We start from the raw sequence: 24,629 nt of genomic DNA, 5'->3' as shown, positions 1-24,629 counted from the left end.
AACATTTCTGTCCGTGAAATTTACCCATTCGTTATCTCTACGGGAATCCTCCATCACTCTAATTATTACCCAACATCATTTGCCCTTCATAGTCACTGCAGCGTGACATTTCCAACAGTAGGTGGTGCCATCGTCCCATTTAGCAGGATGTAACTTGAACCATTTTTAACTATGTTACACATGGTTCCCACTGTGAAGCATGGAGGGGAAGGTGTGATGGTGTGGAGGTGATTTGCTGGTGACACTGTTGGGGATTTATTCAAAACTGAAGGCACACTAACCCAGCATGGCTACCACAGCAGCCACATGCCATCCCATCTGGTTTGCTTTTACTTGCACCATCATTTACTTTGTTTGAATATGACAATGACCCGAAACACGGTCACCTGACCTAAAGCCAGTGGAGACGGTTTGGGATGAGATGGAGAACAAAGTGAAGGCAAAGGACCAACGAGTGCTCGGCTTCTCTGGGAACTCCTTCAAGACTGTTGGAAAACTGTCTCAGGTGACGACCTCATGAAGCTCATGGAGAGAATGAAGAGTGTGCAGCAGCAATCAAAGCAAAGGAAGGCTACGTGGAAGAATCTCAAATATAAATATGTTATTTCACACTTTTGTTTACTAAATAATTCCACATGTGTTCATTCATAGTTTTGATGCATTCGGTTTGAATCTACAGTGTAAACAGTCATGAAAATAACGGAAAACCATTAAATGACAAGGTGTGTCCAGACTTTTGACTGGTAGTGTATAACAAGTACAGAGCTTGAATTAGGGATTTCAATTTTAGTTTATCTTTACATATAATTGGGAGCAGTGGGGAAATGCCTCAAAAATACGCATATACATAAAATGGTGACAGAGGGACCCTTAGGCCCCTCCTCGATTCAGAGATGGTCTTTCCCTTTTCACGTAAATGGCCCCTTGACTCTGCGCTCAGGATAGGACAGATTAGATGATTAGATCATGTCTACATGATCTAAAAGCAGATTACTTCAATCTTCCTGAACAGGATAGGGTAAGTATCAGTCCCTGATATGAATCACACCTACTGTACTCTGTGAGCGCCTGGCAGCACAAGAACCAGGCTAACCAAAGGTCAGAGTCCTGATCCCCCAGAAGGGACTGGCCCCCATCCAACTACCAACCAATAGCCTGCCTCAGCACAACAGCGACGCTGCTGTCAGGCATCATAGCAGGTGATATGGTTGGAGATTTATTAAGAATTTAAGATAGATCTTAACCAGAGCTCGTGACCACAGGGATATAAATAAACTAGTAAATCAACAGCTTCACTTTTATGTTGAGATCTTTCTTCACCACCATGGACGACATCAGCCTGTCTGTCAATCTCCCAGTCCACTCCTCCCCTCACTCGTGAACAAGACCCCAAGATACTCCACTTGGGGCACCAGCCCCTGCCTTCTTTGGTGACAACCATGGTCTTGGAACTGGAGGTGCTGATTTTCATTCCTGAGTGGTGGGCTGCAGACCACTGTGAGCTGGAGCTCACCACTAAATGAAGCCAACAGAACCGTGTCCAGGCAGACTTCCCAATATAACTGCCAGAATCAGTAACAAAGATAAACCCTAGCGAAGTCCAACACCAGGGGAAGAAGCCTGACTTACCACCACCGGTGTAGTCCAAGCTCTCGCTGTGGTTGTACAGGAACCATGTGACTTGTAATAACAGACCAGACACCCCTTAGTCCCTCAGCACCTGCCACTGAATCCCTTAAGGAATGTGTCGAAATTTCTTTTCCAAGTCCACAAAACACATGTAGACTGGTTGGGCAAACTCCCACGTGCACTGGAATGTCCCTGACTTGATAAAGAGCTGGTCCAGCATTCCCCTGTCCAGGACAAAAACGACATTAATGAATCTGACGTTCAACTAATGATGGATTCTTGCTTCCAGTGCCCTCACCTGGACTTTCCTGGGGAGGTTGAGGAGTGTGTTCTCTCCATAACTGGAGCACAGCATTAAGTCCTCCTTACCAAAGAGTGGTTTAAGTGCCTAAGTGACCTTGCCCCCGGTGACGGGCGTCATCCCTTTCCTCACAGAATCTGCTTCCTGTATGGAGGTCATGTCAGTGGGATTGAGTAGATGCTTGAAATGTGACGGCGCCATTTCTCCCCCATGTGGTTCGATGGCTACCACAAGCCACCTCTCAGCCGCTTATTATTATTATTATTATTATTATTATTATTACTACAACTACACACTTCGAAAGGATTTGAACTATTTTTAAACGCAGAAATAGGTAATAAAGAACAAACTCTCCCTAAACTCATTGAAGTTACTGTAATGAACCGCACTAGGATTCTACGCTGAAACAAACTGAAATATGTTACTGGGTCGTTTTGAGATCGTAGAGATGGTCATACTTTGGCTCATCAGTGTTTAGAACTTTCTTTCTGACTTTAAATTTGAATTTATTTACTTCTGTATTGTTGTTGTTTATCTAGTCTATATACGTTTGTTACATGTGAAATTAATAACTTGAATTTTCTCTTTTCTGCTTTGTCAAGCTCTAACTCTGTCCTTCCTCTCTCCAGGTTCCCTTTGTTCACAGCAGTTTATCAGATTTGTTTTGAGAAGAGGCCAGTCCAAGAAATGATTTCCTGCCTGCAAAGCCACCCAGAGGACATGTGATCGCCTGGTGCGTCTCAGGAAGCTGTTGTTTTTCCATTGATCATTTTCATTCTAAGGTGAAGTTTGCATTAGGTTCTTATTCTGTCAAAAACAATCCCCAACAGCTTTAAATAGAACACCCATAAAATAAAAAGTCCTTTGTACAAATTGAAATGATAAACTGTCAGAAAAAGTTCTTCCAGGCTTCCAACAGTGTAGGATGAAAAATAAATCCCCGTGTTAAAACACAACAAAGACTGACTCTCCCACTCAGTGTGTATCCATGCCAGCCCTTGAACCACTGTCACATATGAAAACGAGGTATAATCTGAGCTTCAAAACCATGGAACAAATCACCCAATAACATCTATATAAGTGAAATTGTGTTTTAGCGTGGGCCTTTTGTGGCAGCTATATTTGTTTTTGTTACCTACACGACCAACTTCACATTTTTCTCGGCAGGTTGATTACCAAGCTGCCCACGGTGCTCCTTAGACTTAAAACACAACAGCACGCACAAGATCAGCTCTGGGTAGAGCATGTGTTTGTGTGTGAGCCTTGTGATAGGAATAGGCTGGGAAACAGATGAATGGATAATGAGCTTGTGTGTCTTTAGCTGTGATACTTCAGTGTGCTGATGTTGCAACCTTCTCAGAATTCTGCTGTTAATTTGTTGGAATAAATGCCACTCAGACTGATTTCTCCATGTTTTATCTAAAAGTTTTCATTGTTAATCTTGAATCGTGTCATGAGATGGATAATAGGTTACAGGTTACCATCTTTTAAAGGCTGCATTCTGTGTTTTTGATTTATTTTTGAAAGATTGTCATTAACATTTGTCTCAGTTTGTGACCAAATATTTCTGGAACCTTTGCATTGCAGTATGTTTCTGTTTTTATCAGATGTGTCACATATCAATAAGCAGTTGTGTGCTCATTAACATTGCTACCTTGCCTGTCAGTGGCCACCAGCATGGTCACTTTGACACACTGCATCCATCACACAGCAGAGGGCGATGCGCTTCAGTCACGGAGAAAATGTCTGCATTTCAATGTCTTTCCAGCTTCACTTGGCTTGTGTTCGTTCAGGTAAACGTAATGAATGGAAGTGAAACAAATAATTTTGCTTGATCACATGTAGCACTAGCAAACCTTTGCCTCTTAAATTGATTTTGCATTAACAGACTAAACTTGAATGCCTTTGACAAAACCAGCACTGGCTGTCAGGTAAACTGTCCACGACACCTTTAGAGTTGCAGCAGGAAGCTACCCACTGAGGAAACATTAGTTACATTTTTGTTGCTATTCTGAAATAAAATATTAGAAACTACACTAAAGTGTTAAGTCTGAGTTGTGGAACATTGAAAGGGGCCCCTTTTGAAATTTCTTTAGAAATTTTCTTTTATTAAAATGATAGCGGGACAGATGATGATTTTTGCAGCACAAACGTGGTTTCGGCTCCATCAGCACAAACGTTTGACACCACTTGAAGTAGACCTGGGGTAAAATTTGTAGTACTTTTTTAAAAGTATAAGCTGATTCACTAGTCCAGGCCACATATCTATAGAAAACCCAGCCCGCTGGCTCTGGACATTGTTTGGCAATTTACCACAATTATTCTCCCACCAAGATCTAATGGCCTGTAAGGATAAGTTAAAGCCAATGAATGACAGGCTGCCACCCATGGATAATATAGGTGGCTGTCAATCAGACTCTCTAAAGAAACTCAAGAAGAGATGAGAAACAAAGTCACTGACATCTGAGTATGAAAAAGGTTCTAAAGCCATTTTACTCCAGTGAACCATGCTGTGAGCCATTATGCACCAATGGAGAGAACTTGGAACAGGGGTAAACCTAAGAAAGAGACTGGGTACAAATGGCATCCATTGGAGAGTTCAAGGTGAAAACCAGTGCCAGCCAAAAAGGGCACGTTTGGGAAGATATTCTGTGGATCCATGACACAAAGCTGAACTTGTTGCAAGATTTGTCGGTGGTAGTGTGGTGCTCTAGGGCTACTTTGCTGCTTCGGGACCTGGAAGACTTGCTGTAATACATGAAACCATGGATTCTGTTCTCTACAGGAGAATGTCCAGCTAGCATTTCATGCTCTGAAGCTTAAGTGCATTCAGGTTATGCAGCAGGACAATAATACGAAACAAACCAGTAAATGACAATCATAGTAAGTGCATAGGCATGAAGTGCTGTTTGAATGTGTGTGCGATTGAGTGGACGACACTCGTAGCAAGAGAGCGATCCCGTCTGCCATCCTGTTAATTAATGAGGTCACTTGGATCAAGATTTGAGTGAGAGTTGAATCCCCTAGGAAAGGATCTCAAGATTGTATTATAGATATCTGACAGCTGGTGTGGTAGGCCACCACAAATATTTCATCTTCAAAGACTGGAGAAAATAAAATAAAAAACTATATGCCTAACAGTAAAATCGTGCTCACTCACCTAATTACTCTGGACCTTGTTAGTATTTATTCATCAATCTTTAATCTCACAGAAATTATTCAAGTAATAATACAGTCACTTTTATATTAACCCATAATGCAAAAATACACGAACAAAACATTCACCATTCAAAGATTGCTTGGATGGTTTTCCTTTCCAAACACGTGGAGCCAGAAGAAGAAAACTCTGGATGTCAAGCTTCAACCTAACCTGACGCTCCAGTCCGCCTGGTGGCGCAATGGTGCGGCTGGCTGGTACTAGGAATCGCAGAAGAAGAACACCCACAGCCGCTAACTAAAACGGTCCTACCTTAACGGCAGGGATGTTACAGGTCACTTTGGTTGGTTGTTAAATTGTTACTGACAACATACTGTAAGTCGTTTATAGGATTTTGTTTGCGGCGTAGCAGCAGCTCATAGCAATGCTAACTTTATGTGCTAGCCTGGCTAGCAAACTGGAACCATGTTTTGTTGCCGTCATTGATTAGAAATCCCAAAGGAAACTACAGAGACATTATAATCTGTGGTTGTTCTGTTTTCAAATGTTTGTTAATATTGGTAGAAAAACATGATAGCATGGGATTCAAAGGAGTAAATACAAATTAGAGTTAGCTAACACCGTAGAAACGTTAGGTATCTGTTTCTGTTGATTTTCTTCTGACGAACTGAAGTTACTCTGATTTAGTCCCTGCTGAGCTGTACCAGGCTGCTGCCAGATCCAGTGTAACAAACTATGGAAGTGCTTTGATAAAGGAAATGCAGATGGACCGACTGAAAAGGCCGTGATTACATGCGGATCTCTGGACCAGCTGCGTCAGCAATGTCTGCAATCCCCCTTCTGCGATGCACCATCAGGTAAAACTGTCCCAACACGTACGATCACTAGATTACGTGCGGGCTGGAGTATAATGACAGTTTTAAAACTGATTTTAAAAAGTCTAATATGTGCATTTTGAAGGCATATTAAGAAAAGTATCAAAATGACCGAGTTTGATTTTTGCTTTATCAGCAATGGACAGAAAATGTGACAGAGTCTTTCCTTTGATGTGTTCCTGCGGTACAGTACGGGTCGCAGTTTACGATCGTCTCGTAACCTGCACTCCAGACATCAGGCTGCTAAAGGCTTTTTGGGTTTCATTTTCCTTTGTTGGGATCGACACATCTGTAATAACTTACATTTAATGCAGTCTTTAATATAATTCAGTGCAAACATTTTGACATTAAAAGTAGGTTCTAAAATTTTATCTTGAAATTATTAACTTGCAAAGTCACATGATCATCCCGTTCACTTCCGTTTAAATATTTCATAAATCTATGAAATATGTAAATCAACGTTATTTTTCCAAACCTTTGTGATTATTTTACATCTTGTTTAACAGCTGTAGGTCAAAGGTCTCATTTTGGCCACAGAAAAGTTCCACTTTGCCTCGTTAGCCCAAACATGACAGAGGTGTTTCTGCTTTGTATGATAGTTTTATCCTGCAGTCCTGGATAGCACAGCAAACGTTTTTCACAGTCAGTGAATTCAACAGGTTTAAGGGCAGTTAAAGACTCTACAATGTCAGACAATTCAAAGTGCTTTCATTATTATTTTTTATTATCATTATATTAGCGGAGTCGTCTCAAAAGCCAGCTAAAAGTTCCCAGTTGGGACTAAACCAGCTGATGTTAATTTGCAAGTTGCGGAGCTGCTTTCTGGTCACTGATAGAGTTCAGCTGCTGTCTCTACCTTCCATGCACGTGTTCAGTACTTCCCCCTGTGTCATTCTCTTATTACACATGACGTACCCTGTAAGAACGCATTGTTGACAAACAGCGCACTCAAAATAAAATTTTTTATTTATATAAAGGTGAGAATATTGTACTGATGTGTCACATAGAGAAGCTGGATGGGGGGTGTGAGCAGTGATGGTGACTGCTACACAATCTGGACACAGACACACACACCAGGGCGAAACAAGCAGAATGATGGTCACATGGTCATCTCTGGTCTCTACAGGTCGAGTAGCACCCCCAGCATTCCCCAGCTGACTATCCCCCAGTAATGTTACTGGGGGATAGTCAGCTGGAATTCTGACAGTTCATTTGTTTTGTTTTCTTTTAATATCACTTAGAACTCTTTTGCTGTCAGTGCCTCATCGATCTGTCTGTCTGCTCAGGTACTGCTGTCCGACTCCATGCCATTACTGTTGGATCTCTGTCTTTTGTGATTTTGTGTGACTCTGGGTGGGTCTGTCCTTTGTTAAAGACATTACTCTCTTACCCTTAGTTTGCTGTGGCAGAGAGCTATCATGTGAAGCAGGGCTTCAACAAGACATATAAATATACCAGTCAAATGCAACACTGCTATAAAAAGAGCAAGACTTCATTTTGTCGCAGGTCAAAGTGGAATGAATGTGATTGGCTGAACAGCTGTTCATGCTGTGTTATCTGTACTTCCATCAGTGTAAAAGACCCAGCAGCAGATTAGAATGAAGTATAATAACACTAACACATGTAATAAATCACCAGATTAATACACTCATGTTCCCGTGACAATGCGGCGCACTGTTTGCTCTTCATTCAGTGATTTCAGTACAGCCGGCTGCTGCTCATAAAACATGTTCCCCCATCATATAAACACTTATTCTCTCAGCTGAGACTCGCTGCTGTTTAAAGGTTTGAGAGTAAAGGTTGGATATAAAAACATCAAACATGGGCTCAGTCTGTGTTTGATGTGAGGTCGGCAGTTACAGTGTCTGTGTCCTGTTTCAAGACCATAAATGTACGATTGTTTTTAGCCAACATGAGAAATGTAAAGTTGTGTCTATGACTTTGTTACTGATGGCGAGCAGGGAAACAAAGACTTTATAGGCAGACGCATTATTTTCATCATCAGCACGTTTCAGTTTGTTTCACAGTTTTTCAGCAGTGCTGGAAAACTAACCGCACGGCTGATAAATGTCTGTCGTTTAGCTTCAAAGAGACATGAGGTGATGATGCGCAGTGTCCGTGGTTACCATGGTTACTGGATAAGCTGCTGATAAATTAAACAGCTGTCACCGTGTTTATGTTTTCATTACAACTGTCTGACTCGGTTAACTGAAGTAAACTTGGATAACTTCTAGTTTAGGAGTATGTGTGTGTCCTCGGAAATCTGGACTCGTGCGGACTTTCCAAGGACAAACAAGAAAGAACTGTACACCACTACACTGAAATAAATAGACTATTACTAAAATACACGTGCTATATCATAAACTATCATATAAATCTGGAGGTGCTATTAACATGTGTAGTTATAAAGGACAACTTCCTGCCTTTAGTCTTATTGATGAGCAGCATTAGTTTTCTTCTAATGTCCAGAAGTCTGCATCGTGTGTTTCATAGTTTCTAACAAGCCTTTAAAGTTAAACGTAACATGACTGAAACACCAACATCTGCTTACTGAACAAAAACCCCACACAGATGTTAATGTGATTTTATTTTTATTTTAGTAAACTCTAAAAAAACAAAAATTGTAACAGACAGCTGGTGCTTAGAATACAGTTGATTAAATATAAATATTATTAACACAGGAGAATTCACCTGTTAGCCCGAATGTTTAACTGACTTACTTTATAAGTGAGCGCGTGGAGGAGAGCCTGTTTGTGTCAGATGACAGCTGGTTCACCGGACCGACGAGCTGGACTCAGAAACTGATGGAGAAGCATGGAAACTTCAGAGACATGCCACACCTTTTGGAGACCTCATGTCATCTCACTTACTGGATTCCCTCATTTTAGAAGTGAGGAAATGTGAAGCTCAAATGTAAATGAAGAAGACTGTAATGTGGAGGTGGGGGGGGGGGGGTTCCCTCTTGCTGACATGCTGATAGATGTCAGGATTTTTGATCATGTTTTGAATCACAGTTATGTTTGTGGTGTGATGTGTAGTAAGCTGTTAGGTTGTAAATTAGAATAGTGCTGAACACATTTTGTGAACATTTACAGTGGGGCAAAAAAGTATTTAGTCAGCCACCGATTGTGCAAGTTCCCCCACTTAAAATGATGACAGAGGTCAGTAATTTGCACCAGAGGTACACTTCAACTGTGAGAGACAGAATGTGAAAAACAAAATCCATGAATCCACATGGTAGGATTTGTAAAGAATTTATTCGTAAATCAGGGTGGAAAATAAGTATTTGGTCACCTCAAACAAGGAAAATCTCTGGCTCTCACAGACCTGTAACGTCTTCTGTAAGAAGCTTTTCTGTCCCCCACTCGTTACCTGTATGAATGGCACCTGTTTGAACTCATCATCTGTATAAAAGACACCTGTCCACAGCCTCAAACAGTCAGACTCCAAACTCCGCCATGGCCAAGACCAAAGAGCTTTCGAAGGACACCAGGAAAAGTATTGTAGACCTGCACCAGACTGGGAAGAGTGAATCTACAATAGGCAAGCAGCTTGGTGTGAAAAAATCAACTGTGGGAGCAATCATCAGAAAATGGAAGACATACAAGACCACTGATAATCTCCCTCGATCTGGGGCTCCACGCAAGATCTCATCCCGTGGGGTCAAAATGATCATGAGAACGGTGAGCAAAGATCCCAGAACCACACGGGGGAACCTGGTGAATGACCTGCAGAGAGCTGGGACCAAAGTAACAAAGGTCACCATCAGTAACACACTACAACGGCAGGGAATCAAATCCCGCAGTGCCAGACGTGTTCCGCTGCTGAAGCCAGTGCATGTCCAGGCCCGTCTGAAGTTTGCCAGAGAGCACATGGATGATACAGCAGAGGATTGGGAGAATGTCATGTGGTCAGATGAAACCAAAGTAGAACTTTTTGGTATAAACTCAACTCGTCGTGTTTGGAGGAAGAAGAATACTGAGTTGCATCCCAAGAACACCATACCTACTGTGAAGCATGGGGGTGGAAACATCATGCTATGGGGCTGTTTTTCTGCCAAGGGGACAGGACGACTGATCCGTGTTAAGGACAGAATGAATGGGGCCATGTATCGTGAGATTTTGAGCCAAAACCTCCTTCCATCAGTGAGAACTTTGAAGATGAAACGAGGCTGGGTCTTCCAACATGACAATGATCCAAAACACACCGCCCGGGCAACAAAGGAGTGGCTCCGTAAGAAGCATTTGAAAGTCCTGGAGTGGCCTAGCCAGTCTCCAGACCTCAACCCCATAGAAAATCTGTGGCGGGAGTTGAAAGTCCGTGTTGCTCGGCGACAGCCCCAAAACATCACTGCTCTCGAGAAGATCTGCATGGAGGAATGGGCCAAAATACCAGCTACTGTGTGTGCAAACCTGGTAAAGACCTATAGTAAACGTTTGACCTCTGTTATTGCCAACAAAGGTTATGTTACAAAGTATTGAGTTGTATTTTTGTTATTGACCAAATACTTATTTTCCACCCTGATTTACGAATAAATTCTTTACAAATCCTACCATGTGGATTCATGGATTTTTTTTTCACATTCTGTCTCTCACAGTTGAAGTGTACCTCTGGTGCAAATTACTGACCTCTGTCATCATGTTAGGTGGGGGAACTTGCACAATCGGTGGCTGACTAAATACTTTTTTGCCCCACTGTACTTTGCTGGCTGATTGCGTGCCTCGGTGCAGCTGGTCTGTCAAGGAAAAGTTGTAGTGTTGGACTCCAGATTGTTGGTCCCGTGATTCGAAAAGGCTCTTTTCCACACAGTCCTCATTCAAATATTGCAGCTAACAGGGTGATTTTCCCGCCTCAGTGCAGCTAGCCAAACAGTAAGTAAGTTTTACACTGGTGGATTTTAACTTAGGTGTCTCAAATATTACATTTTAGTTCAAATTCAAGGTATTTATTTCTATGTCATGTTACTTTAGTACCTGTGTGACCGTCTCACAGACAAATATTAATATACTGTGACCACTAAAACTGTCTGAAAACTTTAGTTAGTTATATTTAAGGGCAGTATCCCAGAGTGACAGCTAAAAATAAACTAAAAAGACGCGATCCTTGTGTAGGTTTGTGGTCTAAGGAGCCTGGAAAGAAAAACATCTGGACTATTTAAGTGTCCTTGAAGCCGTTTAATGGTCAGCAGTCCCACATTTGTCCTCAAAAGGGTTGTGGACCACCTATTGGCTGTTACGCTGGGAAAATTGTGCAATATAATTTTCTTAAGATGTTAAAGATATCAGAGCATTGAACAGGCTGGTGTTTTGTGAAGAGGATCTAACAGGAGAGAGATGATAGAGACACATGACGTCCTTATAAAACACAGTTGAACTTTATGAATGGACAGCTTTTCACAGGTCTTTGGACTTTTTATTTAAAGGGACTGCATAGTTTTTTACTGAAACTGACACAATCCCACTTTGATTTGACTCAGAGTACAGACAGTGGACTCTGGTGTCAGCAGAACCACCTGCTGATCAACGCCGTGAAAACCAAGGAGTTGGTGGTGGATTTCCGGAGACGCAGACCCACCACACTGACAGCGGTGAACATCCAGGGAGTGGACATTGAGATAGTGGACTCTTATAGGTACCTGGGTGTTCACCTGAATAATAAACTGGACTGGAGCCACAACACTGATGCTCTTTACAGGAAGGGTCAGAGCAGACGCTACCTGCTGAGGCGGCTGAGGTCATTTGGAGTACAGGGAGCGCTTTTAAAGACCTTCTATGACTCTGTGGTGGCATCTATCATTTTTTACAGTGTGGTATGTTGGAGCAGCAGTTTATCGGCAGCTGAGAGGAAGAGGTTGGATAACCACATCAGGAAGGCCAGCTCTGTTCTGGGATGCACCTGGACCCAGTGCAGGTGGTGGGAGACAGAAGGACTCTGGCCAAAATAACATCTCTGATGGACAGAGTCTCCCAGCCCATGCATGTAAATGCTGCTGAACTGCAGAGCTGCTTCAGTGACAGACTGCTGCATCCTCGATGCATGAAGGAGCGTTTCTGCAGGTCCTTCCTCCCTGCAGCTGTCAGGCTGTACAATCAGAACTGCTCCCAACAAACATAGATGTTTACATCAATGCTGTAACTTTCACTATTTTATCAACTGATTCACACTACAACATGGGTTTGCCTCTTATCTGTATCCATCCATCCATTTTCTTCCGCTTATCCGAGGCCGGGTCGCGGGGGCAGCAGCCCAAGCAGAGAAGCCCAGACCTCCCTCTCCCCAGCCACCTCCTCCAAGGCGTTCCCAGGCCAGCCGAGAGATATAATCTCTCCAGCGTGTCCTGGGTCTGCCCCGGGGCCTCCTCCCGGTGGGACATGCCTGGAACACCTCACCCAGGAGGCGCCCAGGAGGCATCCTTGTCAGATGCCTGAACCACCTCAGCTGGCTCCTTTCGATGTGGAGCAGCAGCTGCTCTACTCTGAGCCCCTCCCAGATGGCTGAACTTCTCACCCTATCTCTAAGGGAGAGGCCAGCCACCCTTCGGAGGAAGCTCATTTCTGCCGCTTGTATCCGCGATCTCGTTCTTTCGGTCACTACCCACAGCTCGTGACCATAGGTGGGGGTAGGGGCGTAGATCGACCGGTAAATTGAGAGCTTCGCTTTTACACTCAGCTCTCTCTTCACCACAACAGACTGGTACAGTGCACTGCAGCCGCACCAATCCGTCTGTTGATCACCCACTCCCTTCTTCCGTCACTCGTGAACAAGACCCTGAGATACTTTAACTCCTGCACTCGAGGCAGGAACTTGTTCCTGACCAGGAGTGGGCACTCCACCATTTTCTGGCTGAGGACCATGGCCTCAGATTTGGAGGTGCTGATTCTCATTCCCACCGCTTCACACTTGGCCGCATTCCACTGGGCCTGTCGGTACCTGTCAGCTGCCTCGGGAGTCCCACAGGCTAACCAGGCCAGATAGGACTCCTTCTTCAGCCTGGTGGCTCCCTTCACCTTTGGTGTCCACCATTTGGTTCGGGGATTACCACCACGACAGGCACCAACCACCTTGCATCCGCAGCTCAGTGCAGCAGCTTCGGCAATGGAGATACTGAACATGGTCCACTCGGACAAATGCCCCCAGTCTCCCTTGGAGTGCTGTTGAAGCTCTGCCGGAGGTGTGCGTTGAAGATCTCGCAGACCGGGGGCTCTGCTAAACGTTCCCAGCACACCCTCACTGTACGTTTGGGCGTGTCAGGTCTGTCCAGTGTCCTCCCTCGCCACCTAATCCAAATCACCACCAACTCATATTTACTTTTATTTAATTCAATAACGGTACAGTACTCTGTTTTTGGTAACTATTGTCCCTGATGTAAATATGTAAGAAAATGTTTCTGTTCGGTGTCCTGTTTGTTTGTATGTGTGTTTTTATTGCTGCTGTTACAACCAAATTTCCCCTTGTGAGACAATTAAAGGATTATTCTATTCTATTCTATTCTGATTAAAACAATTCTTAACTAAATATATTCTGGATAAAACAAAAGTATTATCAAAGTTGTCTGTGGTTCCCTTTATTTTTCCGTCCTCCCCTATCACATCCTGTCCTGCAGGATAAACATCAGTGAGTCTTTGTGTGACTCTCTGTATGCAGCTGTTAAAGTTTGTGTTGGAGATACTCGTTTCCTGTATTTGCAGAGGTATCTAGAAATAGTTTTAAACGTTCCCACCAGTCCCAGTCTGTTCTCGTCCTATTCTTCATCTCCCAGCTGATGCTGGTTCCTCTTCCTCCTCCTCTTCTTCACACACTGCTGAATTTGTCCTGGGGTGTCATTATGGGTGGAAAACCTCTGCCGTGTCACGCTGTGGATTTCTCAGTCTCTCCTGACTCTGGACACTTTGAAAAAGAAATCAGCCATGGCAGATAATAACAATAGCAGAAAACTGAGTTTTTTCTTGTGTGCACAGTGAAAGTGGACGACAGTATATACTCAGTTTGAACAAAAAGCCCATTGTTGCAGGCAGCTGCAGTTATGCCTATGTCAGCTTTGGAGAGCAGGGTTCAATGATGTAAAATAGTCTCTTTTCTGTAATGTCTGTCCTTTTCTCTGCAGGCTGCAGTGGAAGCATTTTGCCACACATGCTGTGCAACAGAGAGCTCTGTCAGGGGCAGAGGCTGTAAATGCTCTCAGGCCCTTTTATTTTGCAGTCCACCCAGACTTCTTCGGTAAATATCCCAAAGAACGGGTAGGTCTCATATCTGTCATGACATAAATCCAAATATGTGTTATTGGAAACATGTGATCGTAAAGTAACAGTTTGAAAACTTACTGCCAGGTTTACATGTGTGTGACGCCTTATAGGCACAACAAAGAAGAGGCAATCCATAGTGTACAGAATACTTATCATCTATGTGCTCTGGGATCCGTATACAATATAAAGTAATATGATGTGATATAAAATAATATTTAATGATAATAATCTGTGCACATACAACACTGTCAGACGTTTGTTGGGATGAGCTGCCATGATGTAAGTTCTGGTACCTCTGTGTTACAGGAGGTGAATGAAAACTCGCTAAAGAGGCTGAATGGCTATCTGGAAAACTTGCAGAAGCCCGGCTCACGTTCAGTTCAACCCATGAAGCTCACCTTTTATATAAGGAACACAAAGTACAGCAGTAAGGTGCAGCCAGAACTCATCAGCTCAGGTGCATTTCTTTTAAAATGCTCAAAGTACCAGTCAGGGTTTTTGGGGGTTTTAACATAAAATTGCTCCTGTTTGCTTCTCAGGCTTCCGCTCCGTAAGTTTTACTTTGCACACAAATGATGTTTTGAGCACAGTGATGGATGTTTTGACGAGCTGCAGCCTGCCTGTGGAGCACATGAAGGGACTAACGGCGAGTAAAGCAGCAAGTGAAAGTCCCACTGAGACGGGGGAGCCTTTCTACAGAACCATCAAATGGGATAAAAGCTATTACACCTTCACTGGCTTCAAAGACCCCGAGCAGGAGCTGCAGCAGGCCCAGAGAGCCGAGCCTACGCTCAGGTAGGCTCGGCTCTCTGGTTGTGGTTGTCTCATCTCAACTGTAGGAAAGTGTTGAAACCTTCTAAACTCAAACACTGCTGTTTGTGATCAGTCACGGAGACACACTGCTGTGTTTGCTGTGGATTTTATTTCTATTCAGTAAATAGCAATAGGGCATGCTAAAGCTAATGTGTGCATACATGGTCACTTATATTTAAATGTAATAATGTGAAAGTACTTTATTTATAGTTCACACAGTTCTAGAGAGGGAGACGTCAGAGTAATGTGACATATATAACAACACAAATATGTTTTGCAAAGATGGTGATGACAGATTTTCATAACTACAGCAATTATATTTAATGACTTGTACACGATCTTTTTTGCCAGTGTGTGGTTGAGAAACAACGAACCTGAAGCCTCAAAGAAACACAATGCGAGTCTTCCTCGGAGAGAAGAACTGAAGAGACTGAAGAGGGAGCTGTGTCGCAGATTTAATCTGACCGATATCAGGTACAGCCGTCTTTACTGTTTCAGAGGTTGCCCTGTCTGCTGTTCCTGAGGGCACAGAGGTCTTTATTCTGTGCACTGAACTGTAAGAAACTGTGTACATGTTACTGTTACTGAATGATGAGATCAGCTGTGTGGTGCAGATGGCAGCGCAGCTGGGGAGTCTCCCACAGGTACTGTCAGCTTCAAAGTCTGAGCCGCCTGTCTCACCAGAACCCCGAGGCTCTGATCAACCTGCAAGGTAAATAATCTCACTGAGAGGTTACAAGCAAGCTGCGTTCATTAGTAATACACACAGTAGCACAGATCTCTGAACTGTTGTCTGTCCATCAGGTAAAAAGGTTCATGGCTTTTACCACCGTCAGTCCTGTCACGTGCCTGTTATGTGTGATACAGTCCTTCACTCCAACACAGTCGATTTTTAATTAAGCCGTCAAAATGTGACTGAAATGGAGACTTTCAGCTTCACTTCAAGGGTTTAATAAAAGTACTGCATTCATTGTTGTAGGAATACCAGCCATCGTTATCTGTAGCACCTCCTGAAGCTCAAAAGTAATTGGACAAACTTGCATAAGTATGATAAGGTTTGTTTCAGTACTTGGATAAAGCATGATTTACTCTGTTTTCTTCTTTCAGATGCCTCAGGGCTCACAGGGTGCTATGATGATAGAATCTGATACAGATGACAAAGACAATACTTAACACCATTTTAAATACCATGGAGGAAATAGATTAAGAGGCTTATTTTATTTTATTTTTTCAAAGATTTAAACAGTACAAAAAATAACCTTGATAGCTAAATTAGTTTTAAGTTTTCTGATGTGCAAAAAATACAGCAACAAAACAGCAAAGTCTACAAAAGACAACCGATTTAAAATGTTCTTATGTAGTGCAAAAAACCCAAATACAACAGTGTGTTTAGGCTGAGTACTGATGGCTTGGTACCATTGTTTCTGTTAATGCTGTGTATTTTTCTCCTTTTTCTTTTTTTCTCTGTAGTGTTTTCAAATGTACAGTCGATTTCATTTATAGAGGTAACACACTGTGATCGAGGATGTAAATTAAATCTCTAAGCATCATCTTCTTTAAATACACAGACACACATACAATGATCAGGCGTAACATTTATGAGCGTCTGCTAACAGCCCATCGAGGGCTCTTAGATTGCTGTAGGTAGCCACGCTTTGCTTTGCAAACCCTCGGCCCTCTCGATGAGCTTCATGACCAAATTTATGCACCTGCCTAATTTAGTTTCAGTAATATTGCACACTTTCTGTAAATCCTATAAACTTCATTTCACTTCTTAAATGTCATTGTGTTCGTCTGCTATATGATATATTTACATGAAATTGCTGATCCAAACAGCCAATGATTATTGAAGAAAAATCATGAAAATTATCAGGGGTGCCCAAACTTTTGCATACCACCGTAGACGTGTGAGGGGAGAGCAAGAACTTTGTGAGTCACTGAGTCGGTTTTTATCTGAAAAGGCAACCCTACCCATATGGAAAAGAAATAGAAAAAAACTTCTAAAAGACTTGCATCAGATGTGGCCTACTTCATGAGTAAATCATATCAGGCTTCTATGATTTACTCATGAAAGTGGCCACTTTCTCATCACTTTCATATATTGTTTTAGTATCCAAAACATACAAGTTTCATTATATAATTTTTCAAGGGATCTTATATCTGTTTTCACTCTTGTATGCTTTTCATACAAGTTTCACACAAGACAGATACAAACTTTATAAGATTTATAGATCTTTTCCATGTGGGCGGCTAGCAACAGTACATGTTTTAGAAGCATCATGAGATTTCCTGTGGCTTTAACAGCCATGCCCATTGTTAAAGCGTTTAAGCTAGCTGCCACACATCATTGTACAGAGTTGATCAGACCCTTCATGAGTGACAGCTTACCTGCTGGAGGGATCCTCTGCTGTGATTGGCTCTTATAATTTGGCTAGGTTGGTCAGACAGAGATGAGGTATAAACAGGAAGTGCAGTGTCCATTTACTTTTGAAGCTTTGAAAGTGGGCGACCATAGATAAAAATTGCTGTAATTACAAAATATTTATATTAACCATTAATATTAAACCTTTACATAAACCAAGCCTTTAAATTGAAGCTGAAAGTCTACACTTACGTGATATTTTGATTTGATTTATAATTTGGTTGTGTACAGAGGCAAAAGGACAACAACTGTGTAACTCTCCGTACATGTATGTAGTGCCGTGGAAATACCCTCAAAATCTTGAGATCCCTTAACCACAGGTAGAAAAAGCACCGCAGTGTTTCCATATTCTCTATGGTCTCTAACAGGTTCAGGTGATTCTAGCTATTGTGATGTACCCCACTGTTAGACCCCTACAGGCTGTACAACAGCAGCCTGACTGTCATTCGGTATGAAGATGAAATCCTTGGACCCATTGTTAGACCCTACGCTGGTGCAGTGCTTCTGGGTTCCTCCTGGTGCACAACAGGTCTCGGCCTCAGTGGTGAGAGTACGAAACACGTGCAGGAACTCAGTGATGTCCTGGTCCACATCTAGGAGGAGATCCACAGGACATCTCATTAGGAGCATGCCCTGACATTCAGGCATGTGTACAAGAACATAAGGGGGCAGAGTTGGACTAACCTTCCACCACATTGATTTTGAAGGTGTCTTTGAATTCAGCCTTCTGTAAGCAGCTCTCCTCGAAATCTGTGCACTTGGTAACTGACTGGGTTAAATGTAGCGGCTCTGAAAACTAGCCCCAAGGATCTGTTCATTTGTAAGAGTAGTGACCTATAAGAACCCTTTGAGTGATATTATAATAAAATGCAGGTTTTTACTGGTTTTTACAGGTTTTACGAATGAAACGTTTCTCCCACTGAAAACATCCAGATGAACAGAGTCAAATACGTGAATTATCTAATTTACCTACTGTGAGCTAAGGCAGAGAAAACGGGCACATCGAGGCCTGAGTGGACTCTGTGTCACGTTGATAATAATCGTCTACCAGGAAAGCAGCATCTCACTTTGTTCTCAGTTTTCTTCCTGCTCTTCCTGGGCGTCACAGCGTCTGAGATGGCGTCTGGCCTCCCCCGTTGTGACATTGAATCAGCTGATCGTCAGCCCCCCCCGTCACCATACTTCACCGTGGTTTAAAACAAAATGGAAACTTTAAAAGGACTTCCTTACATTTTCTTCTATTCTACGTTGTAGCTCCTAAGCTAGGGCAGGCCCGAAGGTTGGTGGTTCGATACCTGGCTGTTGATCCCAAGTTGCTCTCTGATGCATCCATCACAGTATGAATGTGTGTGAATGATTTTTTTTTCCAGTGTGTTTTCTTTCTGTGTGAATGGGTGACTGACAGAAGTTGTATCAAGTGCTTTAGGTTTCCAAATAAAATAGCAAAGCTCTATATTAGAACCATTTTACTTTAACCTTATTTATCATTGATTCCATCACACATTAAATCGAACACGTTATACTTCATGCTTCATTCAGTTAATGCTGCTTTACTTCAGCAGTGTTTATCGTTACCTCACTCACATGAACTTTGGACTGGAGATCATTCACATGAGCGAAATAAATTGAACACACAGAGTCATGACATTTAGTTTTGCTTCCAACATGACCTCGTTTTGACTCACTACATTAGAACACTTTTCCTCACTTCTTCTTTCTATAACGCTGTTTGACCACCTCACCTAGGAGGTATCTCAGGGGGCTGAACCACCTCGACAGGCTCCATCTGCAGGAACAGCGACTCTTAGGCTGCGTTCACTCTGCAGGTCTTGATGCTCAATTCAGATTTTTTGATCAAATCTGATGTTTTTGTCTGCTCGTTCACACTACAAATAAAATGCGACAGCAAACGCGCTCTAGTGTGAACGCTCAAAGCGGCGCATGCACAAAAGAAGACGTCACACACCACACGCTCAGTTTAGACCCAGAACAACAGTATGTTTGACTGATGGCCTTAATATAAAGACTTCGGACTTTATGTTTCCCAATTTTGCTTTAAGTTACTCTGTTATTTACATAATGATGTAAATAACCTAATAATGATCCTTGTTGCTGTTTTAGAGGAGCGCTGCTTCAAAGGATAGTTTCTGTCAGAATCTGCAGATTATACAGGACAAAGAAAATGTTCACGTTTCTCCAGCGTTGTCTTCCCAACAGTTTCACTGGATGGCCAGGAAGCGTTCACGTCGTCTTCTCCGGCGCTGATATTTGGCGTCTGTCTTGTGTCAGTGACGTAAAAGACGGATTCAATGCGACCTGACCATCAAACAGCAGTCGCTTTCTGAAACATCAGATATGTATCGCATTCAGCACCACATATGAAAGTGACCCAGATCAGATTTGAAAATATCAGATTTGTGCCGTTCACACTGTCACCATGATCAGATAGATGGTCGCAGAGGGTCAAAAACATCGGATTTGATGTGCTTTCGCCTGCAATGTGAACGCAGCCTCTCCAATGAGTGAGCTCCTCCCTCTGTCTGGAAGGCACAGCCCAGCCACTCTTCAAAGGAGACTCGTTTCTGACGCTTATGTCTTATATCAGCCTCGTTCTTTTAGAGCTTGTGACCGACGGTTGGAACTGTCTGTCAGTCTTGTGTTCCACTCATCCCTAACTCGGGAACAAGTTCCCCAACCTGAAGGGGAACAATTCAGGGGTTTCTTGGCTGGGCACATCTAGGAATAGCGACATGGTTCCCTCCTCCTGTGGGCTCACCATCCACAGGAGGGCCGTAGGGGTTTGGTGCTTACTTGATTGGGTGGCAGGCAGAGGACCTGGCCCTCCAGTCCACGGCCTCCAAAACTGGCTTGTGGTTTGTTAATCACTATATAACTTGTTTTAAAATGATACATGGTAAAGTCAGAGATTCTCTGAGGTTAGTGGCTTCTTAGTGTGTCACTCCATCCTCTCACACACACACACACACACACACACACACACACACACACACACACACACACACACACACACACACACAGCCGCCAAGGCCATCTTTGCCCGAACAGGCCGCTCTGTACGGAGTCTCAGTGAGGTCCTTTTTATCAGAATCATGTCATAGATTATATTTTCTTATTAGTTGTAATGGTTAACTTTGACCACAATCACATTTATATTATGATTCTGTGTTGAGCAAATACAACCATAACAACGGGCTGGAGACACGTTTCTTATCTTTCACATCCTGATCTGCCAGGGTCGAAACATCCTCCATCATTACTCATTCAGCATATCAGTAAGACTCTGATTAATATTTCTGGTTATTAGAGATGATTTACGGTATTAAAGAACATGTAAACTCTTGTTTTAGCACGATTATTTCAATCAAACACTGTTTTCACCAAACAAAGTCACGTCCTCCATCAGCGTGAGGTTTTCATATCGAACTCTGATGTGTTTTCAGACAGTGATCATATCCTAGAGACCTGTTTCTGTGGAAAGAGTGGGTATCTCATCATTTTGGGAGCATTGCCACTGCGTGTAGATGTGTAGAACAGTTTTCACGCACTCGTCTTCTTACCAGGACATACGGTTGTGTTTGCCGACCAGTCAGGGATGAATGCTTCTGGACACGTCATGCTGGGAACCATGGATGTTCATCATCAGTGGACAAAAGTAATGCAGCTGTCGCTGTCCTGCTGGCATGTATAGTCTCTGTGCTGCCTTTCGTTTTCTGACCCCTGCTGTGTGCCTCCAGCTTTTTGAGCAGCTGCCTGGTTATCACAGCCTGCAGCAGCAGACACACTGGCTGAAGGAGAGGATCAGCCTCCTCCTGGGTGGAACCCAAGTGGTGCACATGGACAGACTGGGACCAGTTCAGCCCATAGCTGAGCACTACAGTTCCCTAAACACCTTCCACAAACGTCTCATGTCCCACCACCTTCGTCTGCACCCCAGGAGTCTGCAGGGCCTCACCATGTTGCTGGAAAAGTACGAAACCCTTTTAACCACTGACCATCACAAGCACGTGCAGTTTACTTAATGTTTGTGTCTCTTCCAGTGACCGCTCCAACCCCAGTCTTCATGAGATGGGACACTTCGTTATTCCCATCAAATGTGATCTTCCTACACTACAGGTCTTCCTTCAGAACCAGGCCCCTGAAGCCCGACGGCGCATCCAACGCAAAAACCAGTGAGTGTGACGTAGTCTGTCTGTTTGCATGCTGTCTTTCTTTGGGGGGGCGGGAGGGGTCTTTTTATAGTTTATATCATATTTAGTATTTTTCCTCTCTTACAAGATGCTAGCATGTTTGCAGAAACAATTTCAAAAACTTTGTCAAGCAACAATCATAAATGATTTTGCTCCTGCCAGCAGTAATACGATTTACAGCTGGAACTCCATGAAGGCCGATTTATGGGGCAGCACGTACCCAGCACTGCCTCTGTGATAGAACCCCCCACACGCCTACATCCATGACTGCTTTATACAATGTGACCACCACACCTACAACTGCCCAAGTTTAACTAGACGGTGTTGATTGAAATTACTAGTTTTTATTTTTAGTCTATTCAGTCGCTGTGTTTACTGTTAGAATTTGAGATCTTCTTGTCAACTTGCTCAATCAATCAGAATCAGAATACTTTATTAATCCCGACGGGATACAGTTGCTCCAGTAAAGTAACATTAACAAAAACCAACTAGACTGTTTATCAACACAATATGTTAAGATCAGAGGATAGCACAATATATACAAGTCACCAAGTAATACATGTCAAGAATATTAGAGTAGAAAGAGTGTGTGTAAAAAGGGTGTAACTATTGCAGTGTTCACAGTGTGTTGGATGGAGGAGTTGTACGGGGAGACGGCCACGGGCAGGAATGACTTCCTGTGTCGTTCAGTGGTGCATCATGGGTAATCTCAGTCTCTCACTGAGCGTGCTTGTTTGACTAGCCAGTACGCAGAGTCATCAGGAAACCTCTGAAGATGGAGGTCTCTGTGCAGTGGCTGAAGTCTGTGGTGTAGAGGGTGAAGAGGAAGGGGGAGAGGACAGTCCCCTGTGGTGCCCCTGTGTTGCTGATCACCTTGTCAGACACACACTGTGGGAGACGTACATATTGTGGTCTTCCTGTCAGGTAATCAACAATCCAGGACACCAGAGAATGAATATGTGACGGCAGTGATCGGTCACAGGTAACTGCTGAAGCAGCTCTCAGAGATCATTATAGGAACTTAATCATGGTAACACTAATACAAACGAATACAACATCATGAGGACAAAACATACTTAGGCTGCGTTCACACTGCAGGCGAAAGCGCATCAAATCCGACTTTTTTGACCCTCTGCGACCATCTATCTGATCATGGTGACAGTGTGAACGGCACAAATCTGATATTTTCAAATCTGATCTGGGTCACTTTCATATGTGGTGCTGAATGCGATACATATCTGATGTTTCAGAAAGCGACTGCTGTTTGATGGTCAGGTCGCATTGAATCCGTCTTTTACGTCACCGACACAAGACAGACGCCAAATATCAGCGCCGGAGAAGACGACGTGAACGCTTCCTGGCCATCCAGTGAAACTGTTGGGAAGACAACGTTGGAGAAATGTGAACATTTTCTTTGTCCTGTATAATCTGCAGATTCTGACAGAAACTATCCTTTGAAGCAGCGCTCCTCTAAAACAGCAACAAGGATCATTATTAGGTTATTTACATCATTATGTAAATAACAGAGTAACTTAAAGCAAAAATTGGGAAACGTAAAGTCTTTATATTAAGGCCATCAGTCACACATACTGTTGCTCTGGGTCTAAACTGAGCGTGTTGTGTGTGACGTCTTCTTTTGCGCATGCGCCGCTTTGAGCGTTCACACTAGAGCGCGTTTGCTGTCGCATTTTATTTGTAGTGTGAACGAGCAGACAAAAACATCGGATTTGATCAAAAAATCTGAATTGAGCATCAAGACCTGCAGAGTGAACGCAGCCTGAGAGTTTTGGTATCTGGTGCTTATTAAGAATCCTGTTTGTCTGTATGTTGACTTTGTCACCTGCCTGTTTGTGTGCAGACTGCAGGCAGAGGAGGAGGCCGTGGTGAAGCTGTGTCTTGAGACTCTGTCTCTGAGGAGCTTGTCTAAGGAGCCCAGTGTCAGCCCTGCCCAGATGATTCAATGCTGTGAAAGACTGTTGGAGCAGCGCTCCCCCCACATGCAAGGCCTCCAGATCTGTGTTTCTCACTTCTACTCTGTCATGCAAGATGGAGACCTGTGTGTCCCCTGGGACTGGAAGAGCTGACCTCCAGATTTACACGTTTTTGTCGGTCCATGTGTGACAACTACTTTTAGACATTGATACTGTTGAGCAGAAAATAAGCACATTTACCAGGACATCACAGACGTTTTTCTGCTAATGCTTTGTCAAGGAAATGTTCAGAGAACTTTAAGAGCACAAGTGAAGGATACCTGTACAGCCTGCAATGTTCACATGCGACCGGGCTACACTTCAAAGTGATGTGTGACAAACGTGTGACTTGTAGTGTAGACGTGGCTTAAAGCACAGAATTGTCAAAGTTGTAAGTATTTATTGCAATGAGTATGAAAAGTGATTTTTCACTTTGTAGAAATGTGAAGTCAGTGTGGAAAACGTTTCACAGGAGTCCAATAAAAACCTCTGTATATCCACCCTGCTTTTAATGTGCTGCTGATCCAACGCGTCAATCATCAGCAAGTGTGAAAGAAAAAGCTCTTCTCTGTTTAAAAAACCAAACGACAACAAAAACAACCAAATGTAGGTTTGTGAAATTGCATCTGGTCACACAGGACACACAAACCTGCAGGACACCGGCCCTCGAGGCCTGCAGTTGGACACCCTGTCAGCACAGTGATGGACCTGGGCATCTGGTATTAGCTCACTCAGCAGGACGATGATCCCAAGACAAGAGCTAAGGTGTTGCAATGACTCAGAGAAAATGACTTGCTGATGAAGGTGGCTCTACAGGCTTGAATCATGGGGTGTGCAAACTTTTGTCTTTTGAGTCAGTTAGGGTTAGCTTATTCGGTGACTCCAAACTGCCCACAGGTCTGAATGTGAGTGTGATTGGTTGAGTCTCTGTGTTAGCCCAGGTCAGATTGACAGCCTGAGCAGGGCTGTGATAGGCTCCAGTCCACCTGCAACCCTGATAGGTGGAGGAGA

At 43.2% G+C, this 24,629-nt stretch overlaps 2 protein-coding genes across 10 annotated transcripts in view; both read left to right on the top strand.

Annotated features, from left to right (window-relative positions):
* The window catches only part of LOC146658399 (glycerol-3-phosphate dehydrogenase 1-like protein), an 18,031-nt gene extending 14,060 nt beyond the window's left edge, over window positions 1-3,971 (top strand). For all 4 annotated transcript variants that reach the window (XR_014913711.1, XM_085422020.1, XM_085422019.1 and 1 more), the window contains one exon: window positions 2,560-3,971. Coding sequence is in view for 3 of the 4 variants with exons in the window: in XM_085422020.1 (XP_085278146.1) it covers window positions 2,560-2,656 (97 nt within the window). In the remaining variant the exon portion in view is untranslated. The remainder of the gene's footprint in view (window positions 1-2,559) is intronic.
* A 1,379-nt stretch (window positions 3,972-5,350) lies between these two features.
* tcaim (T cell activation inhibitor, mitochondrial) lies at window positions 5,351-24,256 on the top strand. Of its 6 annotated transcripts, none has more exons than XM_085422006.1 (12): window positions 5,351-5,421; window positions 5,775-5,944; window positions 14,067-14,199; window positions 14,512-14,662; window positions 14,745-15,000; window positions 15,370-15,492; window positions 15,633-15,730; window positions 20,902-20,940; window positions 21,022-21,113; window positions 21,196-21,428; window positions 21,499-21,630; window positions 23,507-24,256. In XM_085422006.1, exons 2-12 carry the CDS (start codon window positions 5,880-5,882, stop codon window positions 23,730-23,732), a joined length of 1,548 nt encoding a protein of 515 aa, XP_085278132.1. In that variant the 5' UTR covers window positions 5,351-5,421; window positions 5,775-5,879; the 3' UTR covers window positions 23,733-24,256. The 6 variants fall into 6 exon arrangements, with proteins under 6 accessions (XP_085278132.1, XP_085278131.1, XP_085278134.1 ...); XM_085422005.1 differs by having other exon boundaries at window positions 5,362-5,430; XM_085422004.1 differs by having other exon boundaries at window positions 5,371-5,462.
* The last annotated feature ends 373 nt before the right edge of the window (window positions 24,257-24,629 follow it).

This window comes from Rhamphochromis longiceps, linkage group LG11, assembly GCF_057381845.1.
Source record: "Rhamphochromis longiceps isolate RC_006_pf linkage group LG11, R_longiceps_female_GT1.1, whole genome shotgun sequence".
Lineage (NCBI taxonomy): Eukaryota > Metazoa > Chordata > Actinopteri > Cichliformes > Cichlidae > Rhamphochromis > Rhamphochromis longiceps.
Note: the sequence above shows the minus strand (reverse complement) of the source record. Positions and strands in the feature narration are given on the sequence as shown.